Source organism: Phocoena phocoena, chromosome 20 (genome assembly GCF_963924675.1).
Source record: "Phocoena phocoena chromosome 20, mPhoPho1.1, whole genome shotgun sequence".
Taxonomy (NCBI): domain Eukaryota; kingdom Metazoa; phylum Chordata; class Mammalia; order Artiodactyla; family Phocoenidae; genus Phocoena; species Phocoena phocoena.
In genome coordinates this window covers 16569214-16596852 of record NC_089238.1, presented here as the reverse complement: position 1 = coordinate 16596852, position 27639 = coordinate 16569214, and the positions used below count along the sequence as shown (strand labels likewise).

At 50.0% G+C, this 27639-nt stretch overlaps 1 protein-coding gene and 1 pseudogene across 1 annotated transcript; one reads left to right on the top strand and one right to left on the bottom strand.

The window, feature by feature from the left end:
- Positions 1 to 399: 399 nt before the first annotated feature.
- LOC136140277 (large ribosomal subunit protein eL30 pseudogene) lies at positions 400 to 742 on the bottom strand (annotated as a pseudogene).
- A 2217-nt stretch (positions 743 to 2959) lies between these two features.
- WTIP (WT1 interacting protein) lies at positions 2960 to 27056 on the top strand. The gene is made up of 8 exons (XM_065899494.1): positions 2960 to 3644; positions 8971 to 9072; positions 20751 to 20818; positions 20977 to 21039; positions 21206 to 21336; positions 22134 to 22185; positions 22891 to 22959; positions 25832 to 27056. The coding sequence occupies exons 1-8, from the start codon at positions 2960 to 2962 to the stop codon at positions 25970 to 25972; spliced, it is 1311 nt and encodes a 436-aa protein (XP_065755566.1). The 3' UTR covers positions 25973 to 27056.
- Positions 27057 to 27639: the final 583 nt, after the last annotated feature.

Sequence of the window (27639 nt, the reverse complement as noted above, 5' to 3'; positions counted from 1 at the left end):
TTAATGAATTTCCCACTTCATGGAAGTACTTTATTCTAATGTTGAACAGCGAATATTTTTTTATTTTATTTATTTGTTTTTGGCTGCGTTGGGTCTTTGCTTCGCGGGCTTTCTCTAGTTGTGGTGAGCGGGGGCTGCTCTTTGTTGCGGTGTGCGGGCTTCTCATTGCGGTGGCTTCTCTCGTGGAGCACAGGCTCTAGGCACGCGGACTTCAGTAGTTGTGGCTCGTGGGCTTTAGAGCACAGGCTCAGTAGTTGTGGTGCACGGGCTTAGTTGCTCCGCGGTATGTGGGATCTTCCCGGACCAGGGCTCGAACCTGTGTCCCCTGCATTGGCAGGCGGATTCTTAACCACTGCACCACCAGGGAAGTCCCGAACAGCGAATATTTTATTTATTTGTTTATTTAAACGAGTTCTGGCCAATTTTATTAAAGAATAATTTTGCATGCTTTTCACCAGTCTGTTTTGGCATGCTTCTAACTGTATCAGAATCACCTAGATCAATGATAGCCAGTGTGCGAACTCTCTAGTATTTTCTATGCGTTTTGCCCAATTCAATATTATTGCCACTGTAGAGATGGACACCAGTTTTCCATTTCAGTGGAGGATGACTGGTTTTGCTCTGCCTTGTCTGATCATTTTCTGAGGTGGCTTGTACCTCAGCCGTACTTTCCACTTTTCATAGTGATTAGGAGCCTAGAGTTGATGGACTCAGGCAACTTTTTCATCTTTGCTGCCACCATTTTCCTGTCTTAGGTGTGGGACGACCCCCAGCCAAGACCAGCTGCCAAGATTGCCAGAGAGAAAGCAAACATATTTTAGGCTGTTTCTCTTCCTGTTTGTGGGTGGTTGTTATCTTATCTATCTATCTATCTATCTATCTATCTATCTATCTATCTGTCTATCTATCTACTGTTAGAGTAAGTAATGTCCTTTAGCTGACCCTGGACTCCAGTATATTATTTAAGTCTTGAAAGCTCAAGTGGTCAGGAAAGGATGGAACAGTTATTTAAGAAGTACCTTTGAGGGCAGAGAGCTCCCTCTGAGCTCCTTTTCAGAAGGCTGGAGATCCTAGGTAGGACTGTTTAGATTACATAAGTAAGGTGATAAACACTTTTGTGGGTACACTGTTGTCTGCACTGGGATTACCTGCCTAGAATAGATACTTGGAACATGACTGCTTTCAAGAGTGTTTTTGTTTGTGAGGATGTTAATAACACCAAACTGCTCTTTCTGACAGGATGTACCAACTTACACTCATAACCAGTAAAATATACACAAATATACACCACAGTCTTGCCAATATTTCCATTTACAAATGGTAGATAATGTGATCAGAGAAATAGAATACCTTGCTGTTGATTTATTTTCCTTTCTCAGCGTGGAAGACCATTTCTCACCAGATGGCTCCTCCGGATATTTGCGCCCTCCAAACCACTTGCCCCTACCTGTGCCTCCCCACCCCCCAGCCTGCGTTGTAGGGGTTGGAATTCTTCCAGCTCTGAGAGGTGGAATTAGGGAGGAGTAGTTGGGTCGGACACTCCCCTGACAGCTGAGAATGTTCCACACTGAGCTCCTCAGCAATGTTGAGGCCAGAGCCCTGGTCAGTCTTCACCGGGACCATTCCCCATCCAGGCTTCCTGTTCCCTGAGACACTGTGGGTGCCTTCCTGGAATTCTCTGAGGAGGGAGGTGCCTGGAAATGAGAACTCTTCCACTCAAGGTTGTTTTCCTGGATCCACAGGCCCTGACAGATGATGGTTTGCTTTTCTTTCCTACAAGCTGTTTGAAATGTATGACAAGGGCTTTGTAGCTTGTATTTTGGGGGACAAAGCCCTAGTCACCTCTCGTTCCCCTCCCCCACCATGTGGCCCCAAGGCCCTATCCGGTCGCAGGACTGGCGCCTCACCCAAGCCCCTGTGGGCAGGTGCTGGAAAAAGGAGGAGTCCTCACATCTCTTGGTGACTGCCCGTGGGTCACAACTGAGGCTTCCCCGCCCCCTGGCTTAGTCCGAGGCCTGTTTCCGGCCTCGCCTGGCCTTGGGCGCTTGTGAACGGCGACCAGCCTTGGGTACCAGTCTCCATCCAGCCCCAGCTCCTAGTACAAGGCGCCTTCCCCACCAGGCAGGTGGGGGCACCCGAAACCAGTGCGCAGCCACATGGCCCTGGGACGCGCTAGGATCTCTGGGGTCACGCTAGATCCTGGGGTCGCATCTGCTGGAGACGCGCAGTGGTCTCCAGTGTCCTGGGGCGGATGGGTGCAGCGCTTCTGCCCAAGGCCGAACTTGTCCGGCCCAGCGCCTGAAACCGTGGCGACGCTGGGAAGTAAGATGGGAGAGGATGTGGGAAACGTTTGTCAACTGCTCATATTTCTCTGGCCGGGACTGGGGGAGCCGCCTCCAGCTCAGCCCGCGGGGATACGGGATCTTTCCAGAGGCCCGACGGTCGGGGCGCACAACGAAGCCCGGGCCCACGGGCCCCCCCACCCCGCCCCGCGGCGCCACAGCCGGCCGCTCCGCCACTCGAGCGCCAGCTCCAAGCCGCACGCCCCGGCGGCCCAGCGCAGGCTCCGCGCCCCTCCGAGCTCGCGGCGAAGCGCGGACACCGCGGCTCCGCCGCCGCCACTCCCCCCACATTCCAGAGGCCGCAGCGCCGTCTCCTTCCTCGCATTCCTGCCCCCACAAAGGAGTCCCTCCGCCCCCCGCACAGCCGCAGGGAGGAGGGGACGCGGCCCGGCGCCTCCGAGCGCACATTCCTCCGCCGCGCGCGCCACCGAGCGGAGCGCCGCGGCCCCCGGACCGCGCGTGGCCCGCAGAGCGACCCCGGCCCGGCGCCGGCCCCGCCCCGCGCCCAGGGGTCCCGGGGCGGGCTCCGGGCTTCGGGCGGACGATGCGGCGGCGCGGCCGGAGCGGCGGCGGGAAGCGGAGGCGGAGGTGACGCGCCGGGGCCGGCGGGCCGGGCCATGCAGCGCTCCCGGGCGGCCGCGGACGAGGCGGCTCTGCTCCTGGCCGGGCTGGCCCTGCGGGAGCTGGAGCCGGGCGGCGACTCTCCGGGCCGGGGTCGGCGGGCGCCGCGGCCCGGGCCGGGAGACGAGGCGGCGCAGGCGTTGGGCCGCAGAGGGCAGGGCAGCGGCGGCGGCGGCCCCGAGGCCGGGGTGGACGGACTGAGCCGCGGGGAGCGAGGCCCGCGGCGCGCGGCGGCCCCCGAGCTCAGCGCGCAGCCGGCGGGCAGCCCGCGGGCTAGCCTGGCGGGCTCCGACGGAGGCGGCGGCGGCGGCGGCGGCAGCGGCAGCGCCCGTTCCAGCGGAATCAGCCTGGGCTACGACCAGCGCCACGGCAGCCCGCGCTCGGGCCGCTCGGACCCGCGCCCGGGCCCCGGGCCGCCGTCGGTGGGCAGCGCGCGCTCCAGCGTGTCCAGCCTCGGCTCCCGCGGCTCGGCCGGCGCCTACCCCGACCTGCTTCTGCCCGGCGCCTGCTCCGCGCCGGCTCGCTCCCCGGAGCCCGCCGGGCCTGCCCCTTTCGCTCTGCCTTCGCTCCAGCTGCCCCCGGGCCGGGAGGGCGCCCCGAGCTCGGCGGAGCGGCGACTGGAGGCGCTGACCCGAGAGCTGGAGCGGGCGCTGGAGGCGCGCACTGCGCGGGACTACTTCGGTGAGCGACCTCGGCCGCGCGGCCCGCGCGCCCCGGCCCCGGGCCTCCGCTGTCCTCGTCGGGGGTCGGGGACGACCTCCGGGTAGGCGGCCGGCTCGGCCGAGGAGAGCGCTGGTTGGGCCCAGGGCTGGGCTTCGGACGAGGGACCGGGCTGCAAAAAGCCTGTGTCCCTCCCGTGGGGCTGGGGAGCTGGCGACGTTTGTTCCCGCAGACGGAGTGTGTGTGTGAACCTCCAGGTCTGGGGCTTGTTTAGGACAGTGGCTTAGCCTCTGGGTCTCTGGGCCGGGAGTTCTGGCAAAGTCAGTGGATGCGGTGCCCCTAATTTAGAGAAAAAGTCACGTTAATAGGCAGAAAAAGCTATTTTTGAATAATTTCTTCTTAACCCTTGGCACTTGCCTCAGCTCATCGTACTCCATGCTTTGTGATCAGCCGGTCAGGCGAAGCTGTGTGTTTCCCTTCTCCCAGCAGTAAGGGCTGTGAACAGGGGCAGGGAGGTGGCGTGGCCTGGAGACCACCGGAGCCCGCCTGATCTGAGGCTTTGATAATGGTAGTGGCTGGAAGTAGAGTCTTTGAGGGAGGAGAAGCCCACGCTCTGGGGGAGGGTGGGGAGACTAAGCTGGTCATACTGGGCTGTCCTCACTCCGCTGTGCTGTGTTTATGGGATGTTTCCGAAGGGAATCCTTTCACATCATTTGCAAAGACCACCAGTCTCTGACAGCCTCCCTTTCTCAGTCTGACCTTGGCCCTTTGATCCCAAGTCTTTTGGACAACTTGAGGCTTGAGGTTCTGAGAGGAGGCCTGGGGAGGGGCTTCGCTCCCTCCTTTACTGATAAGAAGGCACCTGGCTTTGGAGGGGGTGGTGGTTATCATGTCTGAGACTGAGGCTGTCCTGGAGTTTGTATTTCATGGTTCATTCCAGTTAGCAGCTCAGGACTGCCCTGAACTGGATCTTGAGAGGGAAGGAGGTTGTATGGGACGGGCAATGGGGGCACTGCAGGCCGAGGGAAGAATGTGGGCAAAAGGAGACAAGTAAGGATATGTACGCTTCCGTTATACTCCCTGGGGTTGCAGCCCAGGAGGGGTCAGGTGGTCAAGGGAGTGTGTAGGCCAAAGGGTTGTCCTGCCTTTGGGAGGGGACCTGCTCATCTAGGAGCATCACGGTGAGAATTTGTGGTCTGGTAGGTCCTGTGGCTGCTGTCAGACCGCCTGGGAGCAGGGAGGCAGTAGGAAGCCATTGCCTCTCATGCCAGGCAGGTACCAGGAGCCGAAGCTGGGCTGCCTTCTGAAGAGAATGAGATTCCAGCGCTCTCTCCCGGGGAGACCGCCCCTTTTCCTGTCCCCACTCGCTGCAGGGCCTGGGCGGGGGTGTGTTCTCTGGGCCTCTGTAGCTACTCCTGAATCTTTGTGTGAAGACCGGGACAGGTAGTGGGAGAAGTGAAGGGGCTGGTGAGTGATCCTTTCTAATGGGACCTGCTGCTCCCATTGAAGCCACGTGGGAGTGGGAGGTGAGTGATGATAGATCTTTGGTTTTTTTTTTTTTTAAGAGAAGCCAGATCTAGGTAACATTTTCCTGATTTTTTAGAAACATGAGCAGCTGTTTGCTTGAACTGCTGTTACCTTACTGCCGATGTTCCACATTTTGGAGCTATGAAATTGGCAGTTTCATACAGATCAACCTGAATAATACAACATTTTACAAAAGGAAGTCTGCAGGGAGCATGAGCTCAAGAGATCTCTGGTAAACCTCACCCTTGGAGTGTTTTTTCCTCTCTGTCCATCCCTTCTTCTTGGCGCTGGCACCCGCTCACCTCCTGGCTGCGCTCTGTCTCTCATGGGCATCTCTCCTGACCAAGTTCTGCTGCCAGGAGCCAGCCAACAGCCTCAGGCCTCCAGAACCTCATTGACTTTGGTGACCTCTCTGCCTTCTCTTCAGCTGCCCACCCCCAAGGCCACACCCTGGACTTGCCTCTCTTCAGCTGTCTTCAGTCCTGGTTGCAGCTTGCGTCTCACCGCTACCTCTGATTGCTCTCATTGCTGTTTGCCCTGCAGAACCCTGGCTCTAAGTCAGTGCTGCGGCCCCCTTTTCTGTCGCTATATTAGGCCGCAGAGTGATGGTCTTTAACAAACTTTGTGCTCTTCTGGGCACCACCCATCACTCTTAGCCTTGGTCAGTTCCCTCTTTCAGTCCCTCAACAGCCTGCCTCTCTCTTTGGCCCTGCCCGTGCTTTCTACTTTGCTGAGAATAATGGGGTCAGCAGTCGCAGTCTTGGCTTCCTGTCCCTTCCCTGAAGGCTCTCAAGTCCATGTCCAGGTCTGAGGATGAAGGTCCTTCCATCTCCAACCTCTACCTCCTCCATCTTCAGCTTTCCTCTTTCCACTGGCCCTTTTCTTTTGTTTATAAATATGTATAAGGGTCTTTCATTAAGCAACAACAACAAAAATAAGAAAAAACAACAAACCCAAACCTATATGGCCCCAAGGTCTTATCCGCCCTTTCATCCCGTCTTCTCATCCTAGTGTCTGGTTGACATCGTCTTTGCTTATCCGCTTTCGATCTCCCCTCAGCCGTCTCTGTCTCCTCCCACTGGACTGACCCAGCCCTTGCTCAGCACCCTGGCGATGCCCCAGCCTCAGCCCCAAACATCAGAGGGCACTTGCCAGGTCTTGTTGGTCTGGATCTTACTGCATCGCAAAGGTGGAGTCAGCTCTCCTCCGAAGCAGTCTACTCCTTGGATTTTGGAGGTACCTCATGGTCCTGCTTGTCCTTTTTTTTTTTTTTTTTTTTTTTTTTTTTGCGGTACGTGGGCCTCTCACTGTTGTGGCCTCTCCCGTTGCGGAGCAGAGGCTCGGGACGCGCAGGCTCAGCGGCCACGGCTCACGGGCCCAGCCGCTCCGCGGCATGTGGGATCCTCCCGGACCGGGGCATGAACCCGTGTCCCCTGCATCGGCAGGCGGACTCTCAACCACTGCGCCACCAGGGAAGCCCCTGGTTGTCCTTCTTCAGCGTATTTTCATTAAAGTGGTGCAAGCTCATATTTAGCAAAAAATCAAGCAGAACTAAAATAATACAAGGTCATAACTTCCCCTCTGGCCCATCCTTCTGTTCTGCTTCCAATAGGCAGCTGACTTTTGCTCCTTGGCATCGTGTTTTCTGATAACTTAGTCAAATGACAAGGTCAGGTTTTCAAAGTTAATGGACAAGAGTGAAGGTGTGAGGGTGGGTCATTTTTCACTTTAGAAAGATAAGTCTGGCTGCAGTTTGGGGGATGGATTATCGGGGGCCAGGGTAGGATGCTGTGAGGAAGCTGTTGAAACAGCAAGTGGGATGAGAATTGATGACATTGAATCGGGCCAGTGGGTGTGAGGGGAGGGAATGAAGTCCAGAGTAGGGAACAGAGGAACCTGATTCAGAGCCGGAGGTGAGAAAGATAGGGTAGACCTGGATGCTTCCTGAAACCTGGCTATGCGAAAGTGCCGTTTTTTGAGCAGGAACCCAGAGCTCTCTTCTGGACCTGAGGTGGTCTGGGGCCATCTGGGAGGTGGATTAGTGGCTCAGGAGAGGGATCCAGGCTGGGCAGAGTGCCAGGAGCCTCAGCAGGGGTGAGCATTTGGGAGCAGATGGCACTGGGCCAAAGCCACGTGTGGAGACCTGTAGACGTGGTGTGTTTGGCATTCAAATTCTCAAAACATTTAAGGTAACAATTTATTTCAGTATGGAAAGATTTCATGCACAAATCTAGATTTCTAGCTTTTCTTGAAAAATCAGAATCTTTAGAAGTGCTGGCCCTGCATTCCTCCCCGGTAGCCATCAGTGGAGCTGAGGCGTGGCTGTGACCTCCGGCAGCCATGGCTCTCTTCTGCATTCACCTGGGTGCCCACCAATCACTTTTACATTCCTGCCTGGTTTGAGGGCATCTGAACTGTCTCTGCCTCCCCTGGGGAGACTGAGGCATGGGAGACCCAGGACTGAGCAGGGGAATACTCAGTAGAACTGGGAAGAGAGAAGAACTAGAAAGCCAGGTGCGGGTCATATTCTGGAGACCCGAGAGGAGGAGAGGGCCCCCTTTAGCAAGATCAGAAGAGAAAGTCCATAAATCTGCACCGTTAGGAGATGACAGGATGTGGACTAAGCTTTCTTTCTTGACTGAGGGGAGGGGGAAAATGGGGTGGCTGATGGGGGAGGGAGGTCTTTTTTTAAAGTGGAAGACGCTCAGCTATGGTAAATGTTAAGGAGGAAGATCTGATCTGGTGGGAAGCAGGAAGGAGAGGGTTGAGGGCAGCATGTCCTGAAGCGGCCAGAAGACTTAGGGTCCACGGGGCAGGTGGGGCCTGTCTCCATGCCCTTTGTGGCATGGGAGAGCTTTGGTGAGTCTGTGGGAGGACCTCTGATGTCTGGGCTGGACACCTGCAATCTCCACGGTCTCCAGGAGGGCTGGCTAGAGAGTTCCCTAAGGCTAGTGCTGGCCTTTGCCCTGGCATTGCTGGTTACCCCTCTCCTTACCACCCCTCCCCTGCCTGCCAAGCACCCCACCCTGGGGTGGTCCCCAAGTCCACTCAGCTGTTCCCTGCAGAGCAACTTCGCTGTCTTATTTCCTTTAGACCTTTGCTCAGATATTACCTTGTCACTGGGGCCTTCTCTGACCATCCTCTTTAAAAATCACACGCTCAGGCCTTTTCTTAATCAGCCTTCTTTTCCTCCATAGCACTTGTTTCTACCTGAGATGTGATTTACCTGTTGTCCATCTCTCTCCACTGGAATACATGCTCCTTGAGGGCGGGCGGGGGGGATTTGTTTGGTGCGTTGCAGAATCTCTGGCACCTAAACTATGCGGGGTGTCAGTGTCCGTGTGTTGACTAAACAAGAGAATAACTTGACCTCATTGTACAGATGAAGGAGGTGTGGCTGGGAGGGTCAGGGACTCTGCCCTGGTTGTGTCTATGTGGTCTTCATTCTTTTTGGTTCATAGACAGCAGAAAGGATTTTCCCTCTGTCCACGAGCAGATCAAGGTGAAGGGGCTTAGACCAACTTTCCAGGTATAAACATGTCATTGTAATTTTGATGGTGTGGACAGTGTCAGTTAGCTCTGACTTACCACGTGCTCTGCTAAACTCTTTGAGTCCTCAGACAACAGCAGCAAACCCTAAGTAGTGGTACCCTTCCTATCCTCATGTTAGCCATTAGTAATGGAGCGAAGGAGGCCTATGGACTTTCCTTGCGCAAGATCACGTGGCTGGGCAGCATTAGGACTGGGAGTCAGATGCGTGTCCATTCAAGTCCACAGACCTGGTGCTGATCGCTGCTCTTTCCTGCCTCCTCTTCCACAGGGATTTGCATCAAGTGTGGGCTTGGCATCTATGGAGCGAGGCAGGCGTGCCAGGCAATGGGGAGCTTGTATCACACCGATTGCTTCACCTGCAACTCCTGTGGTAGGTAACCTCTCCCCTGTCCCTCTTGCACTGTGGATCCCCTTGCACCTAAGTCCCAGGCGGATGGACCACCCAGCTCTGGCCCAGGCTGGAGTGTGGAGGAGGCTGAGTTGCGGCCCCTTTTCACCTGGCCTAGTCTGCTTGAGAGGCCCAGGCTCCTGGGGAGATCTGCTGGGCCCTGGGGAGGGAGGCGTGAGACCAGGGAGGAGGCTTTTGCTGGCCACAGGGAAAGGCTGCCCTTCTAGCCCTTGGCTTTGGAACCTCTGTCCTGGGTAGGGTACTGATGTCTCTCGGTTGCCTGGGTGGGGCTTGTGGAGCCAGAGATGTGCCTTCTGCCTGCCTGGATATGAGGCTAATATTTTTTTCCCTGCAATATATTTTTTGTCCTAATTTACACACTGTATAAAATATAAATGTTATAATTTAACCTAGACAAAGTTATAAAAAGAAAAAAGTAACTATCATCCAACCAACCTAATAAGTCTGCACTCTTCTTTACCTTCTTACTGTTCTTTCATGCTCTGCCCTGAGAAGACATCTTTTATTTATATACACAAAACATTTTAATATAAAACATTTTATTTTATAAAAGTGTAATATGACTTTGTTATAAAGCAGAAACTAACACACCAGTGTAAAGTAATTATACTCCAATAAAGATGTTGAAAGGGCTTCCCTGGTGGCGCAGTGGTTGAGAGTCCGCCTGCCGATGCAGGGGACACGGGTTCGTGCCCCGGTCTGGGAAGATCCCACATGCCGCGGAGTGGCTGGGCCGGTGAGCCATGGCTGCTGAGCCTGCGTGTCTGGAGCCTGTGCTCCACAACGGGAGAGGCCACAACAGTGAGAGGCCCACATACCGCCAAAAAAAAAAAAAAAAAAGATGTTAAAAGAAAAAAACGTCTGATATGTACACAGTGTTAAGTCAGATAATCCTCAGGAGCTATTTTTGCAATAGCAAAAAGCCGCTTGTCTTTCTACCCGGGTCTTGTTGCCCAGTGGCAGCCGCTTAGTATTTTTTAGCAACTTCGTCTAGTAGGCACCTCCATGTTCTAATAGCATACACTGCTGTTTCTTGATTATCAGTTTTGGAAATGATTTACTTAATGTTTGCTGTGGTAGGTGAGGAGTAGGTTCTTAGGCTGACTGTTCCCCCCTCTCTCCTTCCGTCTTCTCAGTGTAGTCATCATAAGTTGTGATGAAGTCAATAAACCAGGTTTATATTACTATAATATGACTATGTAAATATTATTCACTGCAAAACCAAGAATTATACTGGGGTTATATCTCCTTTTTTCTGTAGTCATTTACTTTGCCTGGAGTTTTCTTCTTTAACCTTTTTTTCTCCTTGCATTGTTTTGACTTACCATATCCTTCAGTTTCCTCTCCCCACTCCAGTTGCCCCATTTTAGTAGGCATTCTTTTGAGTTCCCCCTTGGAGCCCCTGGCCTCTCCTTAGTCTGAGCCAGTTGCTCTCTGGACCCCTGTGGAGTGTTCATTCTGTGCCTTCCCATGTATGCTGGTTGGATTGAATCCACCGTCGCCTAGAAGCTTTCAGCTGCAGATCACAGAAAAGCTGCCGAGGAGGCTTAAACTCTAAGAATATTTCGTGACTCATTGAACTGGGAGCCCGGAGATAGGGCTGGCTTCAGACTGGGATTGATCTAGTGGCTTAGGCCCTATGAATATCTTGGCTGTGTTTCCCTTGGGTTTGGTTTTATCCTTAGGGCGACTTCTCTTATGGCAGTGAAATGTCTGAGGCAGCTTGAGACTTCCATTGGGACACCACTGGTCTGGAGGAAGAGGGGCCATTTCTTCTGGTCATGTTTTTGGGGTGGGGAAACTTCTTTTCCAGAAAACATCTAGCCAACATCTTCCTGTATATCATTGGCCAGATCATCTCACACATCCATTCCTGAACCAAGCCCCCTGTGGCTGGGGGGAGTGCTGTGATTTGATTGACTTACTTGCCTGAGTCTCTGAACCATTATAAGGGAAGAAGATGGGCTTGGTTTATTTATTTATACTAACCAAGCCCATCCGTGGATAGGGGAGTGGATTCAGGTTTCCCTTAAACACACCAGGCTCTCTGAGGTAAGGTTGGTTACTGAACAGAACTTGGAGAAGTAGGGAGGAATGGAAGCTGTGAAACAACCTAAACTGTCCAGCGTTTTGCTGTAGTTGTCTCAGCAGGGCAATGTGGGAGGTAAGTTTTCTGAATTCTTTTGTGTCTAAAATGCCTTTATTCAACTCTCACAATTTGTAGTTGGACTGGGAATAGATTTTCAAATTGGAAATAATGTTCACTAAGCGTTTTGAAGTCATAGATTTATCTTCCAGAAGCCGTGGTCACTGCTCAATTCTGATGCCATTCTGATTCTCATTTTTGTGTGTGTGATCTGTTTTTTTCCTTTTGGGAGATCTCAGGAAGAGGGCTATCATGGAGCAAATCCTGTAATAGCCTCTGGAAAGGGCTGTGAACCGCACAGTTGCAGGGGTCGCCACTGAACATAGATGCAACGGGAATGGTGCTCCTGAAATTGTGCATTGCATACTTTATGTTTGGTGTAGGCTTTGTGCCATTGGTTATGCTCATACACACAGAGAGCCCTGTGCCATTGGTTATACTGCAAACACACAGAGAGCCCTGTGCCATTGGTTATACTGCAAACACACACAGAGCCCCATTAGACTGGAGACTTGCCCTTCAGTTCTGGGAATTTTTCTTGTATTCTTATTTATTCCCTTCCTCTTTCCACTGGTACTGAGTTCAGCAGAGTATGAATCAGGATGATATATTACGACCGAGTTGAGCTTACCTGAAGAGTACTAGTGGAGTCACGATAGAAAATTCGTTACTGTAACTCACCTCATTAACAAACTAAAGAAGAAAAACTCTATAATCATCTCAATAGGAGTAGAACAAGCAGTCAGTAAAATCTGACATTCAGATTTTAGCAGACTGGAAATAAAAAGGAACTTTCTCAACCCGATAAAAGTTGGTTACTAAACATCTATGCAAACATCATACTCAGTGGTGAAATATAAGAAAAATGGACCTTTAAAAGAGGAAAGGACAATGACGCCTGCAATCATGTGTTCTATTCAGCATTGTACTGGAGGTCCTAGTCATTGCAGTAAGACAAGAAAAATAAATATAGCATAATCATGGAAATATTCATATACTGTTGAACATGGGTATATAAAATAGTGTTGAGATGTCAGTTTTTTCCAAATTGATCTATAATGCATTGCAATTCCAGTTAAGCAGGTTTTTGTGAATTTGACAAGCTAATTCTAAAATTTAAATGGAAGAGCAAAAGGCTAAGAATAATCGAGATGATCTTGAAGAAGAGTAGGTCGGGCAAACTTCCACTACCAGGTGTCAATACATATTGTATAGTTACATTAATTAATTTCATGTGGTACTGGGGCAAGGATAGACAAATAGACCAATGGACCAGAGTGGAGAGTTTAGAAACAGACCCATGTCTGTGTGAAAACTTGATGGGTGATAGAGACAGCGTTGCAGATGGTTCTGGAAAAAGTGGTTATCCATACAAAATAATGAAATTAAATCCAGGTGTATCAAAGACCTAAATGGGTAAAGAAAAACTTGACAATTTTAGAAATAAGTATAGAAACATATCTTTACCAATCTTCTGGTTAAGAAAAAATTTTTTTTCACACAAAAACTGCCAAACTTAAAAGAGGGGATTGACACATTTGGCTACATTTGAATTAAAAACCTCTATTCGTTAAAAGACACTGTGAAGCACATGGGAAAACAAACCTTATACTGTCACAAACATAACTGCCAACGATCATTTTTGTTTGTTTACAGCATTCCTTTTTTTTATTTTATTGTTTTAATTTTTGTTTTTATTGGGCTATAGGGGATGGGTTGGGAAATATCTCTGCAAGTTATGCCCTACTAGGGAAATGTCCATTCTCATTTTCCTGGGATAGCTTTCGGAGCTTTTTCTTTTTTTTTTTTTTGCAGTACGCGGGCCTCTCACTGTTGTGGCCTCTCCCGTTGCGGAGCACAGGCTCCGGACGCGCAGGCTCAGCGGCCATGGCTCACGGGCCCAGCCGCTCCGCGGCATGTGGGATCTTCCCGGACCGGGGCACGAACCCGTGTCGCCTGCATCGGCAGGCGGACTCTCAACCACTGCGCCACCAGGGAAGCCCACCCTAGGGGATGTTTGAAAAGTTTATTTTATTTATTTATTTGGCCGCTCTGTGCGGCATGTGGGATCTTAGTTCCCCAGCCAGGGATCGCACCTGTGCCCCCTGCAGTGGGAGTACGGAGTCTTAACCACTGGATCACCAGGGAAGTCCCTGAAAACTTTTTATTAAGGAAAAAGTCGAACAGGGGCAAATATATTTTTTCTTTTATGAGTATTCTTATTACTTATGGACTTGTATTCATGTAATGTATTCCAATACCATCATTATTCTTTTTGATGCTCAGATTGCCAGAGGAAGTCCCTTCCAGTTGACTCCTGTGCCCTTTTGACATGTCCCCATTGTTCTTTGAGTACTTCTTTACTCTGGCACAAGATATATTCGGTTTACCTTTGTTTTTGTTTTTAATTTAGTACAATTTACATATAGTACAGGAAACAGATCTTAAGTTTATAGTTCAAAGATTTTGGATAAATGTGTACATTTATATTACTCACACCCCTAACAAGGTTATAGAAAATTTTAAACACCCGAGAAACTTCCATCTTCCCTTTTTTTCAGTTAATCCCCATATGTTCTCCCATCACATCCACTCGACCAGTGTTCTGATTTCTACCATCATAGATTAGTTTTGTCTGTTCTAGAACTTAGTATAAATGCAGCCATAATAGTATGTACTATTTTCTTTCTCTTTTTAAAAAATAATTAATTAATTAATTTATTTATTTATTTTGGCTGTGTTGGGTCTTCGTTGCTGCGCGTGGGCTTTCTCTAGTTGCAGCGAGCAGGGGCTACTCTTCGTTGCGATGCGAGCTTCTCATTGCGGTGGCTTCTCTTGTTGCGGAGCAGGGGCTTTAGGCACGCAGACTTCAGTAGTTGTGGCGCACGGGCTTAGTTGCTCTGAGTTGCTCTGCGGCATGTGGGATCTTCCCGGACCAGCGCTTGAACCCGTGTCCCGTGCATTTGCGGCGGATTCTCAACCACTGCGCCACAGGGGAAGCCCCGCCTTTTTTTTTTTTTTTTTTGACCTATGTATCAGTAGCTCACTCCTTTTTATTGCTGAATAGCATTTTTATTGTATGAATATACCACAGTTTGTTTATCCATTTATCTGTTGATAGATACTAGGTTGTGCTATGAACATTCTTGTACAGGTCATTTGTGGACAAATGTTTTCATTTCTCTTGGGTAAATTCCAAGGAATGGAATTTCTGGGTCATAGGCTAAGTGTACGTTTAACTTCATAAGAGACTGCCAAACTATTTTCCAAAGGGGCTGTATCATTTTATACTCCCACTAGAAATGTAAGAGAGTTGGTTTATTCTACATATTTGCCAACAACTGGTGTTTTAGTCTTTTTAATTTTAGCCGTTCTAATGGGTTTGAAGTAGTATCTCACTGTGGTTTTAATTTGTATTTCCCTGATAACTAATGAGGTTTGAGCATCTTTTCTTCTGTTTCTTGGCCATTTATATCTTCTTTTTGTGAAGTCTGTTCAAGTCTTCTGCCCATTTTTAAAAAAATAATCTTTAATTTATTTCTTACTCCCTTTTTTAAAAATTTTTATTTAAAAAAATTTTTGTCCTTGCCATGCAGCACGTGGGATCTTAGTTCCCTGACCAGGGATTGAACCTGCAGGCCCTGGCACTGGAAGTGCGGAGTCTCAACCACTGGACTGCCTGGGAAGTCCCTCTTTTGCCCAGTTTTTAAATTGGGAGTTGTCTTTTATTATTTAGTTATAGGAATATATATGGTAAAAGTTCTTTTCAGATGTTTTGTGAATATTTTCTTCCGTTTTTTTTTTTTTGTTTTACGGTTATTATTTTTGTGACTTAAAATGTTTTGTCCCCGTTAGGTCGTGAAGATAGTCTCCTTTGTTTTTTTCTAGAAGCTTTAGGTTTCTCATGTTTAGGCTGATAACCATTTCATGTTAATTTTTATGTGTGGTAAGAGGTAAGGAATTGAATCTTATTCTTTTTTCCATATGAATATATAGTTGTTCCAGCACCATGTGCTGAAAAGACTTTGCTTTCCCACTTGTATGTTTGTTGAAATATTTATGGGTCTATTTTTGCCCTCCATTCTGTTCCACTGATCTTTTTGTCTTTCCTGACCACAATGTTACATTGTCTTGATTTCTGTAAGTCTTAAAATAGTGTAAGTTTTCTAGTTTTGTTGATCTTTTCCAAGATTATTTTGGCTATTCTAGGTTCTTTGTATTTCTATATAAATTTAAAAATTGGCACATCAGTTTCCACACAAAAAAAATAGAGTGCTGAGAACTTGATTGGGTGGCATTGAATATGTAGATCAATTTGGGGAGAATTGATATGAGAACGTCTGAAGCCATGAAGATGGTTGTCGGAACTGTGCAGGGTCCAAGATTTTTCCCTACGTGCAAGCTGACTAGTTAGCCTGCCCGTGTTTCACGGGTGCTGGCTGAAGACATGACCTTCCTGGGACAGATACAGCACTGCAGGCAGCGTGAGCTTCATGTTCACATCGGTTCTGTGTGCCCTCCTTGGTCCCACAGTGGTGACGTGGATGCCAGCTGTGTGCTGCATACGCGGTGGGTCTCTATGCTATGGCTGAGGAACCCAGAGCTTAGGGAACCCCAGGATTTTATAATGGGCTGCCAGCAAAGCTGTGTGACTCTTATCCCAGAGAAGCACATTATCTCTATTTATACTGAACAGCAAACCAACCTGCGTTCTGCTTCAGAGGGAGATGCTATCTCTGTCTTCTAAGCAGTTTGCTCCACAGGCGTCCTTGGAAAGATAATTCAGAATGAAAGCTGCAAGCCATTTGAAAGATGTGCAGAAATGGAAGGGATCCAATGGAGAACTGTCTTCCAGCAGTGGTATATCTCTCTATTTATGTAGCTCTTTTAAAATTTCTCTCAGCAAAGTTTGGTTTTGCTGAGTAAAGTCAGACACATCTTTCATTAAATTTATCCCTTAGTATTTTATGGGTTTTTTGGGATGCTGTTATAAATGCATTTTAAAAATTGTAAGTTGAGGAGACTTCCCTGGTGGCGCGGTGGTTAAGACTCCGCGCTCCCAATGCAGGGGGCTCGGTTTGATCCCTGCCCAGGGAACTAGATCCCACGTGCATGCTGCAACTAAGAGTTCACATGCCACAACTAAGGAGACCGCATGCTGCAAGTAAGGAGCTGGTGAGCCGCAACTAAGCAGCCTGCGAGCTGCAACTAAAGGAGCCCACCTCCTGCAGCTAAGACCTGGCACAACTAAATAAATAAATAGATACTAAAAAAAAAAAAAGGAATGCTGAAGGTGCTAGTAAAATGTATTCAAAATAATAAAAATAAGAATTGTAAGTTTATTTTCCAGTTACTTGTTGCTAGAATATAAAAATATTTTTGGTTTTCATATATTGACCACCTACTCTACAGCTTTGCTAAACCTACTTATTAGTTCTAGCAGTTTTTTCATAGATTTCTTGTGATTTTCTGTATAACACAATCACATCATTTGTGTTTATAGTTTTTCCTTTCTCACCTGTCTTATTGCACTGTGTAGCACATCTAGTATACTGTTGAATCCTAAGGGGAAAAGCATTTACTATTTCACTATTATGTCTGATGTGAGCTGTGGGGCTTTCATAGGTGCCCTTCATCAGGTGGGGGAGGTTCCCTCTTGCCCCTGGTTAGGTGTTGTCATCTCCTGACTCTAATGGGAATGCCTCTCATAGGTCTGCTGGGGCTGTGGTGTTGACAAGGATGCCTTTTTCTTTGAAAGTCTTTGTTCAATTTGTTTAAAAAAACCCCACATCACTCATTTCTCCCATCCCCAACCCCCTGTGTCTTGCAGCCACCAAATTCTCTGTATCTATGAGCTTTTTTTTTTTTTTAAAGATTCCACATATAGGAGAGATCATATGGCATTTGTGTTTCTTTGTCTGACTTATTTCACTTAGCATAATGCCTTCAAGGTCCATCAATGTTGTTGCAAATGCCAAGATTTAATTTTCATTCTTTTTATGGCTGAATCATATTCGTGTGTGTGTGTGTGTGTGTGTGTGTAATTTTTTTATCCATTCATCCATCAATGGACGCTTAGATTGTTTCCATCTCTTCGTTATTGTAAATAATGATGCAATGAGCATAGAGGTGCAGATATCTTTGTGAATTAGTATTTTTGTTTTCTTTAGATAAATACCCAGAAAGGGAATTGCTGGGTCATATGTTAGTTCTATTTTTAATTTTTTGAGGAACCTCCATACTGTTTTCCACAGAGGTTGCACCAATTTACATTCCCACCAACAGTGAACGAGGGTTCCCTTTTCTCTAAATCCTAACCAACACTTGTTATGTCTTGTCTTACTGATAATAGCCATTCTAACAGATGTGAGGTCCTTTGTTGTTAATTAATCGACCATATATGTGTGGGTTTATTTCTGGGCTTGCTCTTCTGATCCATTGATGAATGTGTCTATTTTTATGCCAACAGCATACTTTTTAATTACTGTAGCTTTGTAATACAGTTTGAAATCATGAAGCGTGATGCCTCCAGTTCTGCTCTTCTTTCTCAAGATTGCTTTGGCTTTTTAGGGTCTTTTGTGGTTCCATGTAAGTTTTAGGATTATTTGTTCTAAAAATACCATTGGAATTTTTTTTTCACATCTTTATTGGAGTATAATTGCTTTACAATGTTGTGTTAGTTTCTGCTGTATAAGAAAGTGAATCAACTATATGCATATGTATATCCCCATATCCCCTCCCTCTTGCGTCTCCCTCCCACCCTCCTTATCCCACCCCTCTAGGTGGTCACAAAGCACCGAGCTGATCTCCCTGTGCTATGAGGCTGCTTCCCACTAGCTGTTTTACATTGGGTAGTGTATATATGTCAGTGCTCCTCTCTCACTTCATCCCAGCTTACTCTTCCTCCTCCCTGTGTCCTCAAGTCCATTCTCTACGTCTGTGTCTATTCCTGTCCTGCCCCTAGGTTCATGAGAACTTTTTTTTTTTAGATTCCATATATAGTTGTTAGCATATGGTATTTGTTTTTCTCTTTCTGACTTACTTCACTCTGTATGACAGACTCTAGGTGCATCCATCTCACTGCAAATAACTCAATTTCATTTCTTTTTATGGCTGAGTAATATTCCATTGTATATATGTGCCACATCTTCTTTATCCATTCATCCGATGATGGACACTTAGGGTGCTTCAATGTCCTGGCTATTGTAAATGGTGCTGCAATGAACCTTGTGGTACATGACTTATTTTGAGTTATGGTTTTCTCAGGGTGTATGCCCAGTAGTGGGATTGATGGGTCATATGGTAGTTCTGTTTTAGTTTAGTTTTCCTTTTTTTAAAAATATTTATTTATTTATTTTTGGCCACGTCGGGTCTTGTTGCTGCCCGCAGGCTCTCTCTAGTTGCAGTGAGTGGGGACTACTCTTTGTTGTGGTGTGAGGACCTCTCATTGCCATGGCTTTTCTTGTTGTGGAGCACGGGCTTTAGGTGCCCGGGCTTCAGTAGTTGTGGCTCACAGGCTCTAGGTGCATGGGCTTCAGTAGTTGTGGCACATGGACTTAGGTGCCCTGCGGCATGTGGGATCTTCCCAGACCAGGGCTCGAACCCATGTTCCCTGCATTGGCAGGCGGATTCTTAACCACTGCGCCACCAGGGAAGTCCCCTGTTTTTAGTTTGTTAAGGAACCTCCATACTGTTCTCCGTAGTGGCTGTATCAATTTACATTCCCACCAACAGTAAAACCATTGGAATTTTGATAGGGATTGTGTTGAATCTGTAGATTGCTTTGGGTAGTGTGGACATTCTAACAATACTGATTCTTGCAGTCCATCAGCATAGAATATCTTTGCACTTATTTGTGTCGTCTTCAGTTTCTTTCTTTAATGTCTTGTAGTTTTCAATATACAAGTCTTTTACCTCCTTGGTTAAATTTATTCCTAGGTATTTTATTCTTTTTGATGCAATTGTAAATAGACTTTTCTTATTTTCTCTTTCTGATAGTTCATTTTTAGTTAAAGAAGCAGCAGATTTTTGTGTATTGATTTTGTATTCTGCAACTTTACTGAATTCATTTGTTCTAACAGTTTTTGATAGTCTTTAGGGTTTTCTCTCTCTCTCTATATATATATATTTTTTTTTTTCTTCTCTATATATTATGTCATCTGCAAATAGTGACAGTTTTACTTCTTCCTTTCTAATTTGGATGCCTTTTATTTCCTTTTCTTGCCTAATTGCTCTGGCTAGGACTTCCAATACTATGTTGAATGAAAGTGGTGAGAGTGGACATCCTTGTCTTTTTCCTGATCCTAGAGGAAAAGCTTTTAGCTTTTCACCATTGTTTATGATATCAGCTGTGGGCTTGTCATATATGGCCTTTATTATGTTGAGGTACGTTCTCTCTATACCCGCTTTGTTGAGAGTTTTTATTATGAAAGTATGTTGAATTTCATTAAATGCTTTTTCTTTCTATGTCTATTGAGATGATCATAGGATTTTTATCCTTCATTTTGTTAATGTGATGTATCACACTGACTGATTTGCCAACGTTGAACTATCCTGGCATCCTTGGAATAAAGGATACCTTTTTTTTATATTGGGCTCCTTCACCTGGTGAGAGTTGTACTTTAATGTTTCTAGATTAAGAAGTTCATTCTTGGGGCTTCCCTGGTGGCACAGCGGTTGAGAGTCCGCCTGCCAATGCAGGGGACACGGGTTCGTGCCCCGGTCCGGGAAGATCCCACATACCGCAGAGTGGCTGGGCCCGTGAGCCAGCTAGAGAAAGCCCACGCGCAGCAACGAAGACCCAATGCAGCCAAAAATAAATAAATAAATAAATAAATAAATAAATTAAATAAAAAAAAGAAGTTCATTCTTGGGCTTCCCTGGTGGCGCAGTGGTTAAGAACCTGCCTGCTAATGCAGGGGACACGGGTTCGAGCCCTGGTCCGGGAAGATCCCACATGCCGCGGAGCAACTAAGCCCGTGAGCCATGACTACTGAGGCCCATGCTCCTAGAGCCTGTGCTCCGCAACAAGAGAAGCCACTGCAATGAGAGAGGCCCATGCACCACAACGAAGAGTAGCGCCCGCTCTCCACCACTAGAGAAAGCCTGCGCGCAGCAACGAAGACCCAACGCAGCCAAAAATAAAAGGAAGAAAAAGAAATTCATTCTGCGGAGTCTGCTCTGAATTCCACTGAACTTAAAGCAAATGTTTTTTTTTTTAATTATCAAAACTTCAGTTTACATTTGAGAAACAGGTCTTCATATGTTTGCTTTGACAACCTCTTACCACAGTCTTGTCAACAACATATCCTATTTAATTTTTTAAAAGTATTAATTAGCGTAATGATAATAACATAACATTAGAGGGAAATTTAAAAATTTGTCTGCAATCCGCTTCTCATCTGTTGGAGGAGGGTGCTGAGAAATGGCACCAGGAGCGTCGTCCCTGGTTCCAGCAGTCCAGGGACGCCCTTCTCAACCCTCATCCTTGCAGGGAGACGACTTCGCGGGAAGGCGTTCTACAATGTGGGTGAGAAAGTGTACTGCCAGGAGGACTTCCTGGTGAGTCAAAGCTGTGCCCTGGCTGGTGCCATGGTGGGAGCAGGGGCGGGGACCCTCCTTCTGATTCATGTGGTGACCTGAGGCCAGGAAGCAGATGCTGGCTGGGCAGCGAGTGCCCCTTTGTCACATAACATCCTGGATCCTGTGTCCCCTCCCAGTACTCCGGGTTCCAGCAAACGGCTGACAAGTGTAGCGTGTGTGGACACCTCATCATGGAGATGGTGAGAACCTCCCCCAGGCTCCTGGAGCCCCTCTGACATGCGCAGAGTCAAGGACCCCACCCTTTCACCTGTTGGAGACCTGCCAGGGGCTCAGAGCCAGAGTGTCTTCTGGGGGCTGTGCTGAGCCTTCCACCTACACTGACCCTTCAGTGCCTCCCGCCCCCAGATCCTGCAGGCCCTTGGGAAGTCCTACCACCCGGGCTGCTTCCGGTGCTCGGTGTGCAACGAGTGCCTGGACGGGGTGCCCTTCACTGTGGACGTGGAGAACAACATCTACTGTGTCCGAGATTATCACACGTGAGTAGCTGGCGCTATGCAGCAGTGTGACTCCCATGGTTCCCCCGCCTCTCTCCAGGAGTATTTTTCTGGCCTGCCTGTCTGTGCCCTCCATTCTTGGCCTGCTCACTTCCGGCCTCCGCTGTGTGCTCAGTGGTTGGGGCGAGGCGCAGATCTCCGCTGGAACCTTCTGTCTCAGTCCTCTCCTCCCCCTGCCTTTGCCTGCACCCCCTCGTCCTAGTGGTGGGGACTCTGGGCTGCCCCATCTAGCTTCTGTCCCGCTGCTCTAGTGGCCAGGCCAGGACTCTTCTGCCTGGAATGGGGGCTTGGGGTCTCTGCAGAGTCTCTTTCTGCCTGTCCGTACCCATGTGACCAGGTGATCCGTTCTCCCTTGCTGTGGCTCCAGGCTCAGCCCTCGGACCTCTGGTCCTGTGCTGCTGCCTTGCATGGGGTTGGTGCTGGGCATCGGTTCCTGGTACTCAGTGTGGAGCCAGGCTTTGCAGGGGTCTCAGCCAGAGGAGGCCCAAGCCTGGACACGGGGGGGCAATGACTGGCAGGAAGCATGAGGGAGAGGCCAGGGCAGAACCTGAAGAAGCCATCCTGGAGGAGGTGATGGGGTGGAGGTGAATTGGGGCACCACATGGAAGGCCAGTGCCAAGAAGGCGTGGCATAGGACGCTCCTACCCCGACATATCCGCACAAGGAGAGGGGGCCTGATGCTCGGGCCGCGTCATGGGGCTACTACGGGTGGACCTGTCCTCGTGCCCTTGGCCTCTGGTCACTCAGCTGGTCACTTCTGGTTTCCTTTATTCCTCCAGGGTTTTTGCACCAAAATGTGCCTCCTGTGCCCGTCCTATCCTCCCTGCACAGGTAGGAACCACTCACCTGGAGATGGTCAGGCGCCTGGCCCCGCCCGGCCCTGCTGGTCCTGCCTGGGTTGGCCCCAGGTCTTGGGCCCCAGTGGGAGGGATGAGCAGGCGCTCCTGCCCCCCGTCCCTCTGGGCTGAGGGACATGTGTTGTTGTGCCCAGTGCACGTACGGTGCAGGTGTCCCCGCATGAGTTAGAGGGAATTGGTGGCCCCTGCTGCTTGGCTGCCCCACTGGCCCCTCAGCTCCGTTGCCCGTCGATGGCAGGACTGGCCCGGGGCTCTGTGAGCTCGCAGCTGAGACGGTGGGGGAGCAGACGAGAGAAGGATGCGGTTTGTGCAGGAGACATTCTCGGGTGGTGCACCTCTCTCCGGCACTGGGTCTTCCACACGTGCTGGCCCTGGGGAAGCAGGCCTGGCAGTGGTCTTTCCTGACTGCAGAGAACTGAAAAGAACACGTACGCACACGCTGACACCCACGTGATGGCTCTCACGAGCAAGTGTGCGTGCTCTCGGCTGCAGCCGTGGGAGGAGGCCTACGGCACACGCACATCCATTTGTGTGCACCCACTGATGCCTGTTCTGGCCCCGTGGGAGCACCCACGTCAGAGCTCACACGGGTGTGAATGCACAGCCCCCATGACAGGAGCGCGTTGTGTAGTTACGTGCCCACCACACAGTTCGCCTCAAGCCCTGTCTCTTCCTCCAGGGCTGTGAGACAACCATCCGTGTGGTGTCTATGGACAGAGACTACCACGTGGAATGCTATCACTGTGAGGTGAGCCTGGGTCCCCCCAGAAGGCTGGCGGCCAGGGTAGTCCCCCTCTCACACAGGCCTCCTTCTCCCTAGGTGCTCTGTGGGCTCACCTCCTCTTTTATGGTTCTGTCCCATTCTGCCTGTCCTCCCCCAGTGAGCTCTCTCCCTCCCCTCCAGGATATGGTTTCTCTCAGCCCGTTTCTCATTCAGTCAAATATTTCCCGAGGATGTACAGTGTTGGGGTGTTGTTGATGTACAGAGAATAAAGGCAGTCTCTATCCTCCAGAGAGACAAGTACTCAGGCAGTATTTATACAGGGTCGTCATTGCTATCAAGGGGAGTTCTCAGAGCACATAGCAGGCCTTGGAAAATCAAGGAAGGCTTTCTGGGGGAGGTGACACCCAAGCTAAGATTTGAAAGATGAATAAGAGTTAGCCAAGGAGCAGGGAAAAGGGCATTTTCAGGCAATGGAAGCAGAATGTGCTAAGGTGTGAAGGTGAGTGTGTTGTTTTGTTTCACTGGAGAAGTTGGCAGGAGCTGCGGACGAAAGGCCACTTGAGCTGAGGAGCGTGGACTTATCCTGAGGGCAGTGGAGAAGGATCGAAAAAGGATGACGCGATGTCACTGAGATTTTAGAAAGGGCACTCATGCAGAGAATGAATGGAGGAAGAGGGAGTAGGGGCTGAGGTTCCCTGAGGAGGCAGGTAGAGTCAAGGTTGTGGCCCTGGGTTCCAGCAAGTAGACTGAGTTTAGTGTTGGTTAGATGGTACAAGGGACTGGATTTGGTCAGTGATTGGACGTGGGAGTTGAGGGGTTGGAAGGTGTCCATTACGACCCCAGGAGAGAGTGAGGGTGAGAGGAGGAAGGCATTAGATTATCTCACTTTTGGTAGCTGGAGACACCTGAACGGAACTATCTAGGCAGTAGCCGGATGTGCTGGAGTATAAAGACTCTGGCACAGGTGTAGGAGTTTGGGAGTCATTGGCATACATAGCTCTTTCCTCTCTGATACTCTGCCCTGTGGTTTCTAGTTGCCTTTGCCTCCCCAAATTCTCAATTCAGGGAGACCAATGGGCAGCCTGAAAATCTCTCCAGGTAGTAACCTGGGCAATTGTAGGGCTCTCCTTATTAGTTTCCCTTCTCTCAGAGATCACTGGCCTGCCTTGCCTGTTGTTCAGAGTCTGAGGATCATCGTTTCATATATTTTGCCCAGTTTGCCATTGTTAAAGGTAGAGCGGGAAATCCAGTCCTTGTTACTGTCATGGCCGGAAGCAGGAGTCCCATCGTGGGCATGTACATGGCCACTGAAGCCAGGGGAGTAAATGAGGTCTTCCAGGAAGAGCTGTAGAGGAGGGAGCGGGGGCTCAGGATAGCCCAGGGAGCTCCAACATTCCGGGGATGCATTCAGACAGAGCAGCCACACAGGAGGCCTAGAATGAGTGACCGAGAAGTAGGAGAAAAACTGAGTGTTGGGTTTCAGAGCCCCCAGGGAAGAGCAGGTGTGTCAGTGAGAAACCTTCGGTAGGAATCTAGGGTCCATCTGGAACCAGGTTGCCTTGATGGGGGCAAGTGGCCCAAAGGGAATAGGAATCCTGCTGGAGGACCAGGGAAGGGGGGTCAGGAGCAGGCATGGCCACAGTTCCTCCAGCAACCGTAGGAGGGCCTCCTGCTCTGCAGTCCTGGGGACTGCAGTGTCCCCTTGGGGTCGCCAAGCTCAGTCCTTAAGGAAAGGCTGATGCGGAGTCCAGGAGCAGGTCAAGATGTAAGCAGAGTACAACCAGCGCCTCGGGGCTCTGAGACGTGCTGCTGCCCCCAGGGGAGACCCTTGGATGGGAACAGGGGGCTGTGGCCAGACAGGACACGGAGGACACCTGGGACCTGAGTTGCTTGGGACATGAAGCTCCATCACAACAGCCCAGCTCCATCACCTGTGTGGGGCGGGGGGGTAGATGTTGGTCTCAGGACCTTTGGGTAACAAGTGTCACAGCTTCCAGGTTGGAGTTCAGCCCTGGGTGCAGTGAGAGTGTGACCAAAGGGACCTCCTTGGGGTGGAGGTGGGGGGGAAAGGAAGGAAAAAGTTGTCCGGTAGGTCTTGCCTGGTGCCCCACTGTCGCTTGCAGCACACCATCCTCCATGGCTGCCCTTCACATTTCCTGCCTGTTAGAGGTCAAACACGAATCACATAACTTGTTAAACAGAAAATTCGCCTATAAAATATCGTGCAGTGGTAAACATGGTAGGATAAGGGACATAAAGCAAAACTCCTTGTTGAATTGACGGCTTCAGGTCTTCTGTTCCACTGTCTCTTAAGGCCACTGGGGTCAGCCATTTGACCTTCCCAAGGTCACCAGTGACCCCCATGTGGGGATCCAGGAGATGATTCTCAGTTGTCACTGTCCTAAGCCCGCAGCAACTTTCCTAGACTCTCCCTCCTAGACGCCCCGCCCTCTTCACTGTGCCCTTAGGACAGGCAGTTTTTGGTTTTCCTCTTTCATCTTCCCCTAAAATCTTGGCTCTGCTCTTCTTTCCTCTCTTAAAGTTGGAGCTTCCACAGCTCAGCGGTTTTTTCTCTTCTCTTTCCTGGTTATCTGCACTCCCTGGGAGAAACTCCTGTTTTGTTGTTAAAAACTATCACATTTTTATGCTGATGCCCCCCATTTACTGCCCAACCCTCTCTCCAAGACTCCAGCCTAGTGTCCGCCTACCTCCCTCCTGGTTGGCTCCTTTGGATGTGTAAGATGCTCTCCAGTTCGGGGTGTCCAGCACTGGGTTCCTGACCCCCTTCCCCCAAAGAGTAAAGGCCGAAGTCCTCCGGAAGGTGGGCAGGGTCCTACAGATCTCTGATGCACTCCTCCCTTGCTTACCCTGGCGCCGGGGCTGTGTTCTTCCCTAGGACTGCGGGCTGCAGCTGAGCGGGGAGGATGGACGCCGCTGCTACCCCCTGGAGGGCCACCTGCTGTGCCGCCGCTGCCACCTGCGGCGCCTCCGGCCAGGCCCACTTCCCTCACCTGCTGTGCACGTCACCGAGCTCTGAGCTGGGGGCGGGTAGCCCGACCCTGGGGGCGCCTCATCTGCTGTGCACGTCACCGAGCTCTGAGCTGGGGGCGGGTAGCCCGACCCTAGGGGCGTGTGTTTGTGTCTGCGTGCACGCGCGCGCGTTTTTTCGCTCAGGAGCGCGTTTTCCTGCGCACGCACGTGTTTTTGCGCGAGTATATTTTTGCGCGCGCGCCGGCGATGGGTGACCCAGGTCAGTGTCGGGGCTCTGTGTCAGGGTGGGCGCGGCCGCCGGCTCCCACCCCACCCCTACTCCCACCGGCCACCGAGCTGCTGTCCGAGGGGCCGGCCCCGCGGCGAAGCTACTAATATTTATTCACCGTCTGTGCCTCCTCAAACGGCTTCCTTTCTTTCGGGCCCTGGCCGCCTCCCGCCCCCACCCCATCACTCGCCTTCTGTTTCGGGACCCCCTGTGCCCCGTGGCCTCGGGGGGCAGGCTCCCAGACCGGCTCTGGGTCACGGGGCTGAAGGTGGCCGTTACCACGTGCAGGGGCGCGGGGTACACGGCCGCCGTCCTCCGACTGGCCTCGGGGCGGGAGCCAGTTACCCTGTGTAGAAGGGGTCTGGGACCCCCTTCAAGAAAGCTGCGGGAAGGCGGGGGTTGGCGGAGGGCACGCGTGTTGGTCTCATAAGCGCCTGGCCCGCTGGTGGGTGGGAAGGGTTCGTTGTTTGGGAGGGGTCGTAGAAGGGGGTGAGGAATGACACCCTTAGGGAGTGGGGCCTGCGAAGGAGCCCTCCCTTCGGCCATTGTGGTCACGGCGGGTTTTGGCCACCGAGACTCCGATGGGCGTTTTCAGCCTTCATCCCGCCCCGGTCTTCCCATCCCTGGCTCCTTGTTCCCAACCCCTCTCGTCCTCGGCCTCGGGAAAAGAACGCCTCGTGCAGAATTCCAGCCACAGGTCTCGGTCGAGAGAGGCCGCGAGGGGGCGCCCTGCCCATCTGTTACAGGAAAGCACTGTGTATCAGGCTCCACAACAAAAGCATATGATTTGACTTAAATTAAGTTTTTCCTTTGAGAATATTTTCATTTTCTTTAAAAGAATATAGTTTTCTTCTAAAAACTTGGCCCACGGTTGTTATTTCTTAGGGAAGTTACAAGAAACTCACAAATGTGCAATTTGTATATCATATACAGCTAGCGTTCAAGTGGTAAAACAGTGTAGTTTAACTACTTTTGTATAAATTCCTCTAAAATCCCAAAATGTGTGTTTGCCTTAAAGACTGTAGGCTAGCGTGGGGTTTGTTTATGTCAGTGTCTTGAGAGCGGTTACCTAATGAAATGTGGTATGTGGAAATGTAGATTTTTTTCTCTTCCTCTGAAAGACACATCAGCATTGCGAAGCTTCTCACTGATGGCTTACGTTGGATTTGCACTTGTGGGTGGCCCCTGCGGCGAGAGACCTCCTAATCACAATCACCATCACGGTGGTTTTTACGGAATATTTTAAGTCCGTTTGTTCCTATGAGAATTGAATCACCTCGGCTACTGCTCTTGCTCTCCGTTCCCCCCACTGTTAAACGTAAGATCCTTCATCTGGGGGAGCCAGGCCGTAGGAACCAGAACGTTGTCAGGACTGCGCATTGGGATGCGTAGGAGGGGAAGTGGCAGCCGGCGGGTTCCACCTGGGCTAAGGCCTGGAGCCGGGG